Raw genomic sequence first — 13,766 nt, 5'->3', positions numbered from 1 at the left:
AATGTCAGCCTGAAAACATCTTTGTCACTTCCTGATATCCTTCCTTCAAATATTTGATTATTCATTGTGTCATACACTTGGCCAGATGAAAACTGTAGCTTGACTATGCAAAAACCAACTATAGCTCAATTATAACTGTGCATGTACACTCACCGACTTATTTTTAAGCAAAACCAAAAACATCCAGTGAGCAGCACGGAAATGCCTTGTTGATGAGAGAGGTCAATGGAGAATGGCCAGACTGGTTCAAGCTGAAAGAAAGGCTACGGTAACTCAGATAAGTCCCCTGTGTACAATTGTAGTGAGCAGAATAGCATCTCAGTAAGCACAACACATCAAACCTTGAGGCGGATGGGCTACAACAGCAGAAGACCATGTCAGGTTCCACTTCTGTCAGCCAAGAACAGAAAGCTGAGGATTCAGTGGGCCTACCGTCTGTGTACCTCAGCAGAAATCTAGATTCATCAGACCAGGCTATGTTTTTACAGTCTTTAACTGTCCATTTTTTGGTGAGCCTGTGCCAACTGTAGCCTTAGCCGCAATCAAAAAATCACTGAGATCACATTTTTTCCCCATTCTGATGGTTGATGTTAACATTAACTGAAGCTCCTGACCTGTATCTGCATGATATTCTGCATTGCACTGCTGCCACACAATTGGCTGATTAGATAATTGCAAGAATAAGTTGGTGTACAGGTGTTCCTAATAAAGTGGTCGGTAAGTGTATATGCACTGACTGTCTCCAGTCTACTGATACAGTTTTTTGAAGGGTAGTTGTCTTTGAGAAATGTTTCTGCATCCTGGTGAATATTACTGATCTGCTGGGCAATTTCTGAAGGGAATGCTTTTGTGTTTGAAAGTTTTGCTCCACTTTGCTGGATCTTTTCTTGCACCCTAATAAGTGCTTGTATTTCTCAGAAATGTAACAGGCAACTGGTTTTGCCAGGCTGATTGTTTTGACTACCTCTTTGATTGAAGTTTTCGAATTTTTCAGTTTTGTTGACCCAACTTTGGTCCTCATGCTTGGCATCAGGTTCCAAGAATCAATTCCAAACCAAGACTAGACATTGACAGTTATCTAAAATATACACTAACATACAAGTCATACACTCTTGTCTAATACGAAACAGATGCAAGTACTGTCCAACTGTCCAAAATATTTTTGGCATCTTTACATGGTAATGAATTTAAGCAAATTATACTGTAATTTCTAAACACATTACTCAATATAAAATAAAAGAGAATCCGAAAATCAAGCCTGACAGATTATGACCTATGTAAATTCAGTTCATTACAAACAATACAAAGAACCCAAGTATTGTTATAGAACTAACTACACATAATATTAAGTCGGTTGATTTAGTTGTCTTCTTTGCCACAGCTGGTTTAAGGAGAAGTTTCCGCTTAAGCAGAAAGGACAGCAAAAGTCAAGTGAAACAGAAGATGGGTGGAGGTCATCGCGGCATCTATACACCAATATATCAGGAGGTCTTGCCTTACACCAGAAAACCTGATGAGCCCTATCATCTTGTGCTTCTAACCGGTGAGAAACATTTTACAGTGGCTTAAAGGAATAATTCACCCAAAAATGACAATTCTGACATAATTTACTCACTCTCATGTAATTCCAAACCCATATGTCTTTCTTTTTTATGAATATCACGGGTCGTCATTATCAACAATGGTAGGCTATAGTGACTCACTATAAAGCTCATAAAAAAGTGTCATAAAAGTAGTCTTAGTCATATTCCAAGGCTTCTGAAGGCATACAGCTAGAAACAACCCAAAATGAGTGCAATGAGAGAAACTCGTCACAGTGATTGGCTTGTTTACGTGATGAAATAATTATCTCATTATTTACTCTTTACACTTTAAGCCAGTGGGGTCCAAAACTTTCATGCTTCAAAAAGGCAGCAAAAGAAACCCAAATGACTCAAGTGGAAAATCCATGTCTTCTAAAGCATTACTATCGCTTTGTGTGAGGAACACACCAAAATGTATGTCCTTATTCACTATAAATCTTGACATCCGGCCCAATTGGAACACAGTGCACGTTTTAAGACGGTGAATCTTTGACCATGCACATGGGTGCATTTTACCTTGCCATCTGCATTTTCAAAATAGCCCAACTGTGCATGAAAACCATGAAAACCTGTTAAGACTCTGTCTGGTTTGTGAACAATGCTCTGTGCACGCGTCAAGTGCGTGAAAATGTTTGAATGATCTTCTCTCATGAACACTCAAAGGAGTCTGCAGATGTCAAGATTTATGGTGTAAGGATTAAACTTGAGTTTGAGTTTGAGACGGCATAAGGGTGAGTAAATGATGAGACAATTACCATTTTTGGGTGAACTGTCCCTTTAAGGACATTCTTTCCTGTTCTATACTGTGAAACATTTATAGACAGAGAGAGAGAGTGTGGAAAGTTAAATTAACACATGGATCTGTAGGCTATATATCTGTTTTCATTGTACTGCCTGGCCGTAGATTTGGGGTCTGCAAAATGTTCACCTCAGTGTCATTTCCAAAAGAAAACTACATATGAGCCAACAGAAAAGACGTGCTTATACTCTAAACATGAGAGTTTACCATAATCGAAAGTCAGCGGTCCTTTTGAGCAAAAAACCCAGAACTGTCTCTTCAAGGGTTCGATAAAATGGAAGTTCTCACTTCTCACTTGCTGAGGGTGTATATATAAATATTCCAAATTGAATGGCATCTTGGCAGGTAGAATTTCTATTGTTTAAGAAGTTGTAACTATATGCCAAAAACATCATCATTGTTCTGGTGTTTGCATAATTACAAATGCATGATATTCTACTTAGAAATCTGATGAGGCATGTGAGATCATTCAAGCTTTTCCCCTTTTTTATACACTGACAAAACAAAAATGCATCCCTTTGATAAATTTAGAGCATTAATTCTTAGATATATCAGAGGTGTGAACAGCGGTTAGCAAGGGGGTGCGGGTTGATGCAAGGACTCTTTCTCAAAAAACAACAGAAAATGTACAGGAGCTCAGTGATCTCTTTCTCAGTACTGAAGGACTTCAAGTGTGCCTTGACAAAGCTAGCCAAAGAGCCAATATGTTCAAGGACCTCATGGATATATTTCAAAGAAGTTAAATCATCTCAGCAAGGTCAGAATTTGGTTTATCTGCCATTGAAATATAAGAAAAAGTGAAATAAAATATTGTGTAAACCTTCCTCTTCTCACAACACATTTTTGGATTTGTATATTATTTTGTTTCTGTCCCAACAGCACAGTGTCTGTAAAAATTTTTTATACATACCTGACTTTTCACAACCTCTTTTCCCTGTCTGTCACTCACTCGACGTTGTGTTGATGTAGTGACACTAGGAGTTCGCTCTTGAGGGCCCCAATCACCTTTGCTTTATTCAGAAAAGGCCAATGAAAACTGGCGAGTGGAATTTGCATGCCACTCTCTGCCCTGGACATACGGGTATAAAAGGAGATGGTGTGCACCACTCATTCAGACTTGTTCTTCGGAGCCGAGCGCATGTGCGTTCGTCCCGTCACTTTACCTTCTGCTGCTGGAATTTACGGCGCATATCAGCGGTCACCCTCGCATGATCGAGTGTTGTGCTTCCCCTGGGCGCTTCGGCAGCTGAGTCCACAGGTGTTAAAAGAGTTTATTTCAAAAGAGTATATTTTCTCTAAAAGAGCCGTCTTTTTAAAAGATGTCCTTTTGACTTTGTGCTACTGGGTGCGGCTGTTATCTCTCCCCACCGGATGGCCACGAAATCTGTCTCATGTGCTTGGGTCGCCAGCACACCGAGGCAGCTTTTGTGGAGAACATGCCCATGAGAACATTGCGGTTGCGGCCCTCTTCCTTTTTCGTGAAGCAGAGAGCCACCGCGGCTGATTCCCGACCCGGTCCGTCCAGGGTTGAGACTCAGGCGGCTGCGTCGGCGAGCACCGCGGGTGATCTGGATGTGGGAGCGTTTCCGCCGGCTCAGTCCCCACAGACCTCCCATCCCCCAACACGCTTGTTCTGCCCAGTAGAGTTCACGAGCGAGGCAGGCGGTCCACCTCAGGGCAGATTTAATGTCTCATTTGGGGCTCGCGACGAGGATGAGTTATCGGTTGCAGCATCGGAGGGTGGGCTTCTGCTTTTGGAAGTGGATGAATCTTCTGAGCTCCCGCTCTTGGGCGGTAGAGCTCAAGATGAGGCAGACGCTGAGTTGGCAGCCGTGCTTGCACCAGGCTTGCCCGGGCCACGCCCCGCCCCGGTGTCCTTCTTCCCGGAAGTGCACGAGGAGCTCACAAAGTCGTGGAAGGCACATTTCTCTGCCCGTACATGCTTCGCCAGCTCATCCACCCTAACTACCCTTGACAGCAGAGCGGCTAAGGGATATGTCGAGCTTCCCCAGGTAGAGCATGCTGTAGCGGTGCATTTATGCCCGCAGGGTGCAGCCACCTGGAGGAACTGACCAAGGCTCCCTTCCAAGGCGTGTATGTTTTCTTCATCACTCATGGAAAAGGCTTACAATGCCGTAGGTCAGGCCGCCTCTGCCCTGCACTCCATGTCTATCCTGCAGGTCCATCAGGCCAAGGCGCTTAAAGATCTGCACGAGGGTAGGACCAACCCAGGGCTTATGCAGGAACTGCGTACCACTACTGACCTCGCTCTACGGGTGTCAAAAGTCATGGCGTGCACCCTGGGCCAGACAATGTCCACCTTGGTGGTCCAAAAGTGGCACCTGTGGCTCAAACTTGCAGAGATGCGTGATGCCGAGAAGGTCCTCTTTCTCGATGTGCCCATCTCCCAAGGGGGGCACGGTGAAGTAGCAGACGGAGGCCATCAACAAGCCTCCAAAGTCCCACGCCCCATTTGCCTCTCACCAGGGCTGTCCTCCTGTGGTGTCGGCCCCGGCTCCCCCACCATCAGAGCCTGCACACCAGCCTCTGAGAAGAAGATCCTCCCGCAAGAAGGCGGCACCGCCTGCCTGTCAGCCGGGCGTCAAGAACCCCGGACAGGCTTCGAAGCGGTCCTGAGACAGGCAACCCAGGGATGAGGCGATTCTTGTTGACTGGCCTGATCCAGGTGTGCACAAAGGCCCCACTCCCGCCCCTGGGCTAGCACGAGGTGAGTACCCTCGTAACATCTCTGGGTACCTTCTGGGCCCCGGCACCCAAATTGTCAATAAAAGAGCAGTTTCTTTATTCCCTGGGTCATTCTCCAATGCTCAGCCCCTCCAGCCCTCGCGCTCGCGATGGCCAGGCGATGAAAGTCTTTCCGGTCAATGAGCGGGACGTTGTTTCCGTAGAAAGAAAGCCAGTAAACAGGTAAGTACGGTGGTTCTTAGGGCCGCTCACCAACCCCAGCCACCGACCACCGTTGCGGGCTCGCAGGGCAGCACGCCTCCCCCAGACAATCTTCCCGGTGGGGTGTCTGCTCTGCTTCACCTCGAACCACCCACCCCGGGCGTGATAAATCCAATTGTCCTCTTGGTGCCGTTAGCGCAGAGGCTGGAAACCTGGTTAGCGCTTTCCAACCTGTCGCAAAGGCTCATCAAGACAATCGCCAGACCCAATACCTTTGCGAGGTTCTACAACCTGCGCATAGAACCAGTTTCGACCCGAGTGTTACGGGATAACAACAGGTAGGCTGGGCAGTCGGTCGGGTGTATCGCTTGCATTTACGACTTTCCCCTTTTAAGGTGATAATGTGCGCTATCTTGTCCACAACAGTTCCCCGCAACCGGTGAACACTGGACGCCTCTTTAATTCCTTAAGCACTATTCGGTGGCGAACTCGGCGGAGGAGTAATGCCGCTAGGCCCAGTACTCATGGTATGCCCCTTTTCAGGTGAGCCTGCGTACGTTTCGTATAGGAACCCCTAGTGTCACTACATCAACACAATGTTGAGTGGGTGACAGACAGGGAAGGTCTTGGTTACTGATGTAACCTCTGTTCCCTGATGGAGGGAACGAGACGTTGTGTCCCTCCTGCCGTGGCGCTGAACCGACCGCTGACATGGCTGGGACTCTCCCTCGGCTCCTGAGCACAACTCTGAATGAGTGGTGCACGCCATCTCCTTTTATACCGTATGTCCGGGGTGGAGAGTGGCATGCAAATTCCACTCGCCAATTTTCATTGGCCTTTTCTGAATAAAGCAAAGGTGATTGGGGCTCTCAAGAGCAAACCCCTAGAGTCACTACATCGACACAACGTCTCGTTCCCTCCATCAGGGAACAGAGGTTACATCAGTAACCAAGAAGTTTTGTTGCCATACTTATACCTATATTTCATGTTGCTCATTTTCATTGTTATGCCTCTTTCTTGTTTATTTTTGTTGTTATAGCTACCTCTTATTTTTTACTTTTTTGTTGCTGTTGTTATACTTCTTTCTTGTTGCTCTTTTTTGTTGTTATACCTCTTTCTTGTTGATCTTTTTTGTTGTTATACCTGCTTTTTTCTGGTCACAAAGTGTCTCAAGATTCAAGAAATATAGTATTCAAGAATATTGATGGAGCAACATAATTTGCATGGGAAAAAAATAACAACAGAAGGTTATTTTGATTACAATCGTTTTTTTTTTTTTAAAGGTGGCAAGGGAGCCTTTTACCCCACACCTGGGGTAAAAGGCTCCCTCACTTGGGGTAAAAGGCCCCCAGGGGGGTTATATTGATATAGAGTTGATACCTGGGCAATATTTATAGGGCACAATTTGTCAATTTACACAAATACTTTTGAGACAGCAAGATGATTTTTTGAGTAACAAATTAAGATAGTGCTTATTCAAGATAAACACTTTTTTTGGCTTTTACCCCAAATACTATCCTTTCACTTATTGGACAGTTACTGACATTTTTTTTATATAATCACTTTGAAAAAAATCGAAAATGACAAATTAGTATTTTGTCTCAAAATAAATGTTATAATTTCCAGGATAATTATCTACATACATTTACAACATTTAAAAAAATATTAAATATAAGATCAAATTGCCTCAAAATCAACCTTTAGATTTTGCAGTTCATAGTGACAAACAGGTGTTTAGGAAAGTTCTGTGGTAGTTTTTGATGCTATTTAGTGTTTTGGGAGAAAATAACATCAAAGGAGCCTTTTACCCCATGCAGCCTTTAGCCTCGTTGTACCCTACCTCTTTCTGTTGTATTCATTTTTGCATTGTGAAGCAACCTTGGGTTTGTTTATTGCACTACATAACAATTATTATTATTGACTTGACTATTATTATTATTATTATTATTATTATTATTATTATTGCATACCTGCTGAAACTGTATTTTCTATAACAGTTAGTTAAACCACAAAATAATTTGTTTTCTTGCATATGAAACAAACAAGATGTTCACAATAGTTTCAGCCCACCAAAACAGTCTGCTCATCTATTCCAAATGAGCAGGTTGTTGTACAAATTACTAGTTTTACTTTTAATGTATGTCATTCTTATGAGTTTTTGTTGGCCACGGGAACAGAACGTTAACGTCTAATTCTCTGACCTCTGATTGCCTAGGGATGCCTATGTAGAACTATTACTTAAAAGGCATACTGGAATGAAAACATACTGTATCTTCCTTAATGTGTTTGTTCAACTGACCAAAGACAGAGTTAGCAAATATTTCGAAGACCATCAACCCACAGGTTTGTTGGCAAGATGAGTTCTGGTGATGCATTGGTGGATGATGACAGCAAGGGCAGGCAGAAAGCCCACATGAGGTCAAACAAGAAGATTTAATATTTTCATTTTTTACCCTCAGTGTGATTTCTTCTTTCCTCTCACTCTGTGAAACTCATTGGCTGTGAAAAGCAATACTGAGCCAAACATGAATTTAAAGTTATCAGAATGGCAGGAATTTTCAGAATCATGAAGGCCAGTTGCAACCAGTGATGCAATCGCGTACTTTAATTTCTAGAGACACACTTACAGAGACTGTCCCTTCTGTTTGTGGCTGGCAGACACTGGCATTTAGACTCTCTTGAATGAGCACTAGACAGGTTCTTGATTTTCACTACAGTAGTATGGCTTTTCTGTCTGGGGGTGTGCGGGCCAGAGCAGGGACTAGATCTGTGTTTTGGAAAGGGTACGAGTGGCGGGAGCCACAGCTTGAAATCAATACCGCATTACCCCATCATCCCAATGCTTACGGCCCACTGATGGAAACAGCAGATGCCTGCCGGAATAAAGGAGCACTTCATGGCCCAGACAGTCCATGAACATTTTAAATACAGTACATGTCAGCCTACAAACAAGGACTACACTGAAGCTGTTCATGTACCACTCAACCAGCCAAGTCTGCAGTCTTTTATATGGGCTCAACATAAAAGAGAAAATGTTTGGACGGAGATCATGACTGAAGTTTGATGAAAATATATACTGTGACACTGGTGATTTAGATAAGCATGTATTTACTGTATATTGAGTGAGTTATTCAGTGAGTGTGGACTGCAGATTTTATTGCTATGTCAGTGTTGATTAATTGAAGAAAAAGTGTGTGTCTGCGTGTATGTGTGTTGTACAGGGCCGAGTGGGGTTGGAGTTACTGAGTTGAAGAGGAAACTTCTACTCTCTGATCCAGAACACTTCAGTGTAACTGTGCCATGTGAGTTCATATAACATATCTGCAATAAATCAACCTGACAGTATTTGTCTGATTTGAACAATCAGTAAGGCTGACCTCCCATTAGCTGATTGTTCTGCTGATTTTTATTCATAAGCTTCATTTATATTTTTTGCCATGTGTTCACAGCCCCAAAGACTCAACTCCCTGCTGAGCAAGTTTAAAATTACTAGAGACAGTAGCTAGGCCTCGTGGCCTTGAGCTTTTTCTCACACTAAAGCACTGACAAGCTATGGTGCTGCTCAGATCTGATCCAGAATTTTTTTATTTTTTTTTTCACAGCAAATACAAATTGATGCAAATGATGATTGTATTCCATGATGATTGTGTAACCAGTAGGGCTGGGAGTCGATTCCAAAAATATTAGATTCTGAGGCACTGGAAATCAAGAGTAGAATCGACACTGCTCAGGACAATCAATTCTACTCAGGGGCGTGACATGTTTGGACTGTTTATTCCATCTAACACAAAACTTAAACACATTCCAGAGTATCCTCAACAGCACCTATTCAAAATACAGATTTTAAAGACCCATATTTAATTCATTGATCTGCATATATTATTGATAGAAATTTTTAAGATCTATTGTCATTCATAGTATCAATTATAAATAATATAAAGTATGTGTCATGGTCCTGTCACTCTGTCAGTCTGGGTTTTTGTCTGACAGGACCATGGCATCATCGTCCCATCTCTGTCTTGTGTTTCGTTGTCTGTCTTTGTGTGAGTTTCAGTTGTATTCCCTGCCGTACGCGCTTCGGTCTGTCTTGTTTCATGTCTGGAGCATGGTGTCTGGATTCTGACTTCCTGTCTGGTTTGGTTTCTGTCTGTGTCAGGATCCGGACACTCATGCTCCATGATATGGGTGCATCACGCTTATGTCATTGTAACAATTAAAAGGTCGGGCAAGGAGGTGGCGGGAACCAGCTGAACAGTCAACATAAAAGTTTAATGATATAAATTAACTTAAAACAACATAAAATATAAATGAACAGACACACATGCAGCGCGGCCGGCTGTGCTCCATCACGGCCCAGCCATGCACTCCTCCACATCACACTCCTCCCCTGCCCGATTCAGGTCAGGGCTCCACCAGTCTGACTAACTCCCCCCTTCTCTGGGAGGAGACGCTGCCCTTCTGGCCATTCTGTCAGCCGGTGGTCCACCCCGCCTCCTGCGAACCTGGAGGAGAGACGAGGGGAGGCGTGGGGAGAGGGAAAGGGTGAGCAGAGACACACAAAGAGAGAGAGAGAGGAGAACTTGCTCGCCGGCTCCCAGACATGCTGTTGCCCGGTCCTCAACCACTCCTCCGCCCTCTGGCGGACGCCAGCTTGCTCCTCCCCCGGCAGTCAGCAGTGAGTCCTCCGGCCCCTGGCGGACAGAACCGCTCCTCCCCTTCTCGGCAGATGGCCATGGTTCCTCCAGCTCTTGGTAGCCAGCAGCGACCCCTCCGTACCCAGGCAGACGGCCACGGCTGCTCCCCTGGCGAATGGCAGCAGTGAGGACTCCGTGAGAGCACATCCCTCCTCCCTCCCGGGTTTTCGGCACCACAGTAACAGGTAAAGGACGGGCAAGGAGGAGGCAGGAACCGGCTGAACAATCAACATAAAAGTTTAATGAAAAACTCAACATAAAACCAACCTAAACAAATGTGCAGCGCGGCCGCATGCGTCTCTCTCTCCTCAACCATTGCCTCTGGCCGCCCCTTATCTCACTCTCCCGCTGATTCAGCACCAGCCGTGCTCCATCATGGCCTGGCCACACCCTCCTCCTCGTCACAGTCATCTTGGTGGCATGCACTCACATCAATAGTTTATGTCTGTCTCTCTTGAACACGGGTGTGCCTCGCATAGCCCTCACGTTGCACTGTGCGCCCGGTTCGAAAACTGTCTTGTGTTTCATGTCCGGAGCATGGTGTCTGGATCCAGACTTCCCTGTCTGGTTCAGTTTCGGTCTGTGTCAGGGTCCAGACACTCATGCTCCATGTCTGTGTCAGTCATGGAAACGCATTGTGCTCGCTTTGCGCTGTGCGCCCGGGTTGTGAGCTGTCTTCATGTTGTGCTGAGGTTCGGTCATTTCGGTCTGAGATTTCGGGTTTGTGTGTGGCCGAACTCTCGCACAGGTGTCCTGTCTTGTTTTTGTCACCTGTTTCATGAATTGGTTGGAGTTTGCCTTGTGATATACGCTCAGGTTTTGTTTCGTTTTGCTACGCATTCTCTTTTCTTGTTTATCGGTTGGCATGGGTGTATGTTGCCTTATTGTCTTGGCGATGTGTGCTCATGCCATTCGGGTGTTTTGTTGTCTTGTGAGAGCACATGGCTTTGTTTTGTTTCTGTATCGCCACATGTCTCTCTACGTCATACCCCGCCTCCTTGTTTGCCCATTATTCATTTATTAGTCACACCTGCCCTGTCTTGTTAACCTGTTGATTTCTCTCCCTGTTTTAGTCTCCTCATGTTTGCTGTCCAGTGCCAGTTCGTCTTGTTTTCCAGTCGGTCTAGTTGGTTGGTCCTGTTTTTTGTATGTTCAGTCCTGTTCACGATCCCTTCTCTGTTCGGTCCGGTCGGTCCTGTTGTCCTGTTTCCCCTACCCCAGCCTGGATTACTTTTTCCCCTTCGGGGTAGTTTACTTTTATTGTTTTTCCCCATTGTGGGAGTTTGTGTTTGTTTTTGCTTTTGTAAAAATACATTTCCTTATTTTTAACTCTGCGTTTGGGTCCTGAGCCTCTATCAGTCTCTGCTAAATCGTGACAGTATGCTTTATATTGCACTGGTTATCATAAGGTTTTACTTTGCCTCCCGTTTTGTTCTTAAGAATTGAACAAAATTTTTGGAATTGAACAGCCCTAGTAACGAAGAGTTTTTATATTCTCCTACACTTGTCTGACAAATAAGATAAGAAAGTGAAGACAGAACAGTTTCTGTTTTTGAATGTAAATCTTTTTCTTACTGATGCTGTGTATGAACATATATGTTCTACGACAAGCCCCAAAGGAACAATAAACATTAGCTATGTAAAGTCTCCACAAGTTGCATTATAATTCAGTCTTTTACAGTTGTTTGCGTGATGCTCCAGTTCTCATTATGGCAGTTCATGACAGGGAATTGGAGATAAATGTTGTTTAATCTGTCACCCTTCTTCGATTCTTAGTCAGTGTATGTGACAGAGCTTTAACAGGAGAGGGCAAGATTACAGCAAAAAAAGAAAATGTCATTTCCAAATTAGAGTTGTTTTGAGTCAACTAGTGAGATGTTGACCATAAACTGTGTGCTACTTGAAATGTAGTTCATACCTTCAAGCAAGTAAACTGACAAACAGGAAACAAGAACAGCCATATTTTCTAAAACTAAAGCTAATGTGTGCTTTGATGCCACAGTTTTGTAAATGTTCATGAATAAAATGTATGCAGACCATCACATTTTCCCACACTTAGGCCTAAAGACTGTACGCTGAAGAGACTGCCAGAGTGGAGGTGGAGAACAGAATCAGCTTTTAACTTCAACTCTGATGCCCAAGAATGATGTGGACAGGGGACAATAGAGTGATTAAAGATAGGGACAATCACAGCTACTAACAGCTAGGTTGTCAATGCAGTGATTAAGGGAGCCATGTGACTTTCCTCCCCTTTCTGGAGCAATGCCATCTTCCTGCCATAGGCTGGTGTTCATCTTGCCAGTTTCTCCCCTCTGGAAGCTCAAACTAACAGCTTGCCATATTTCTGACTGTCATCCAAGCTTCCGAACTGTAATGAAACAGGGTTAGGATTTAACTCTGTCTGACATGTCTACATTTATTTGATTTATGGCGTTTGAGCAGTGAGTGCAAAAGTCGATCAGTAAGACGGTGGCAGTGATTTAATGCCACCACAGCTAATGACAACAACAACTAATAAACAGCTTTGATTCTGCTATTGGATTTTACTTTGAGTGCTTTGGAACAATATATTTTGTAACAGTCTGCTGCTGGCCCAAGAGCTCCATATAAAGTCTTGTACTTTAATGCTGCACTGAGATGAGGTTGTATTTGCTGTTTAATGACTGGGAATAGCATTTTGTTGATGGGCTTCAAGATCAGTTTTGGCAATAATGGATCAGTTTAATTTTAATGCAGTGAGCTTAGTAATTTGCCTTATCGCATTGTACGCATGCTCCATAAACAAAGTTTTATGTGTGCACACACACATGCACAAATCACATTTGGCTTGACCTGTTGCCCCCCCAGTGGTGGTAAAAGTTTATAGTTTATTTTGGAGTATGTGGAGAACGTGTGGACAATTATAGTTAGGGTGTGTGGCAAGCTCCTCGAGCCTAGTTAAGCTCACCTCTGAGCATACTTTCTGTGTGACTCAGTCTAGTTAAACAAGGGCCATCACACTACCTAACCCCTGCTCAGTTTTGGTCACACGTTACCAGACTGCCTTTCCATCACGTTTCCTTCATAATATCGATGCACTCAAAATGAATTCCAAAAATTGCCAGTGTACTTTTATACTGTGTTTGTAAAATTCATAATTTAAGTTGAATTGGAATTAGAACTGGAATAACAGAAAGAGGAATTTACTGAATTGCATTTCAAAGAAATCCAGTCACACAAAAAGTTTTGCAAAATAGCATAAATAATAACATAACTAATTTTGACTAATTATACCTATTTAATCCCTTATATGATTTAATCCTTTCTCAGTTAATTATACTTCTCTAAACTGATTTCAATACTGTCAGAACAATTAACACAGCCATCAAAACAGATTTTAATTTCGCAAAGCACCACAAAATATCCAACACATTGCTTTCAGACTTTCAAACTTCATAAAATTAACAGGTATAAAATAGGAGCATTCTGGGAAATTAAGTGTTCATCGACAATAGTCTAAAAAATAAAAGTTAAATTAATATACATGTAAAATAAAAGTTTCGTTGGAGTAATATTAGGTGTCTAACTACTATGTAGCCTACTTGAGTTCACATAAATGTACGTTTTATGTGCATTGTACTTACATTTAAAGTACCATCATTTAATTACATTTGTAGTTACACTGCTAACCTTACCTCTAACCCAACCCTTACCCTAAAACCTAACCCTACCCCTGCACCTAAACCTATCCATACTTCAAACTCAGTAGCAGCAAATGTGAATCTTGTGAGAATGTAGTTAAAC

At 43.3% G+C, this 13,766-nt stretch overlaps 1 protein-coding gene across 1 annotated transcript in view; it reads left to right on the top strand.

The window, feature by feature from the left end:
* The window catches only part of LOC127441480 (MAGUK p55 subfamily member 7-like), a 152,844-nt gene that overhangs the window by 128,167 nt on the left and 10,911 nt on the right, over positions 1-13,766 (top strand). The window contains exons 15-16 of the mRNA XM_051698974.1: positions 1,382-1,543; positions 8,511-8,591. Coding sequence (XP_051554934.1) covers positions 1,382-1,543; positions 8,511-8,591 — 243 coding nt within the window. The remainder of the gene's footprint in view (positions 1-1,381; positions 1,544-8,510; positions 8,592-13,766) is intronic.

Source organism: Myxocyprinus asiaticus, chromosome 5 (genome assembly GCF_019703515.2).
Source record: "Myxocyprinus asiaticus isolate MX2 ecotype Aquarium Trade chromosome 5, UBuf_Myxa_2, whole genome shotgun sequence".
NCBI lineage: Eukaryota > Metazoa > Chordata > Actinopteri > Cypriniformes > Catostomidae > Myxocyprinus > Myxocyprinus asiaticus.
Note: the sequence above shows the minus strand (reverse complement) of the source record. Positions and strands in the feature narration are given on the sequence as shown.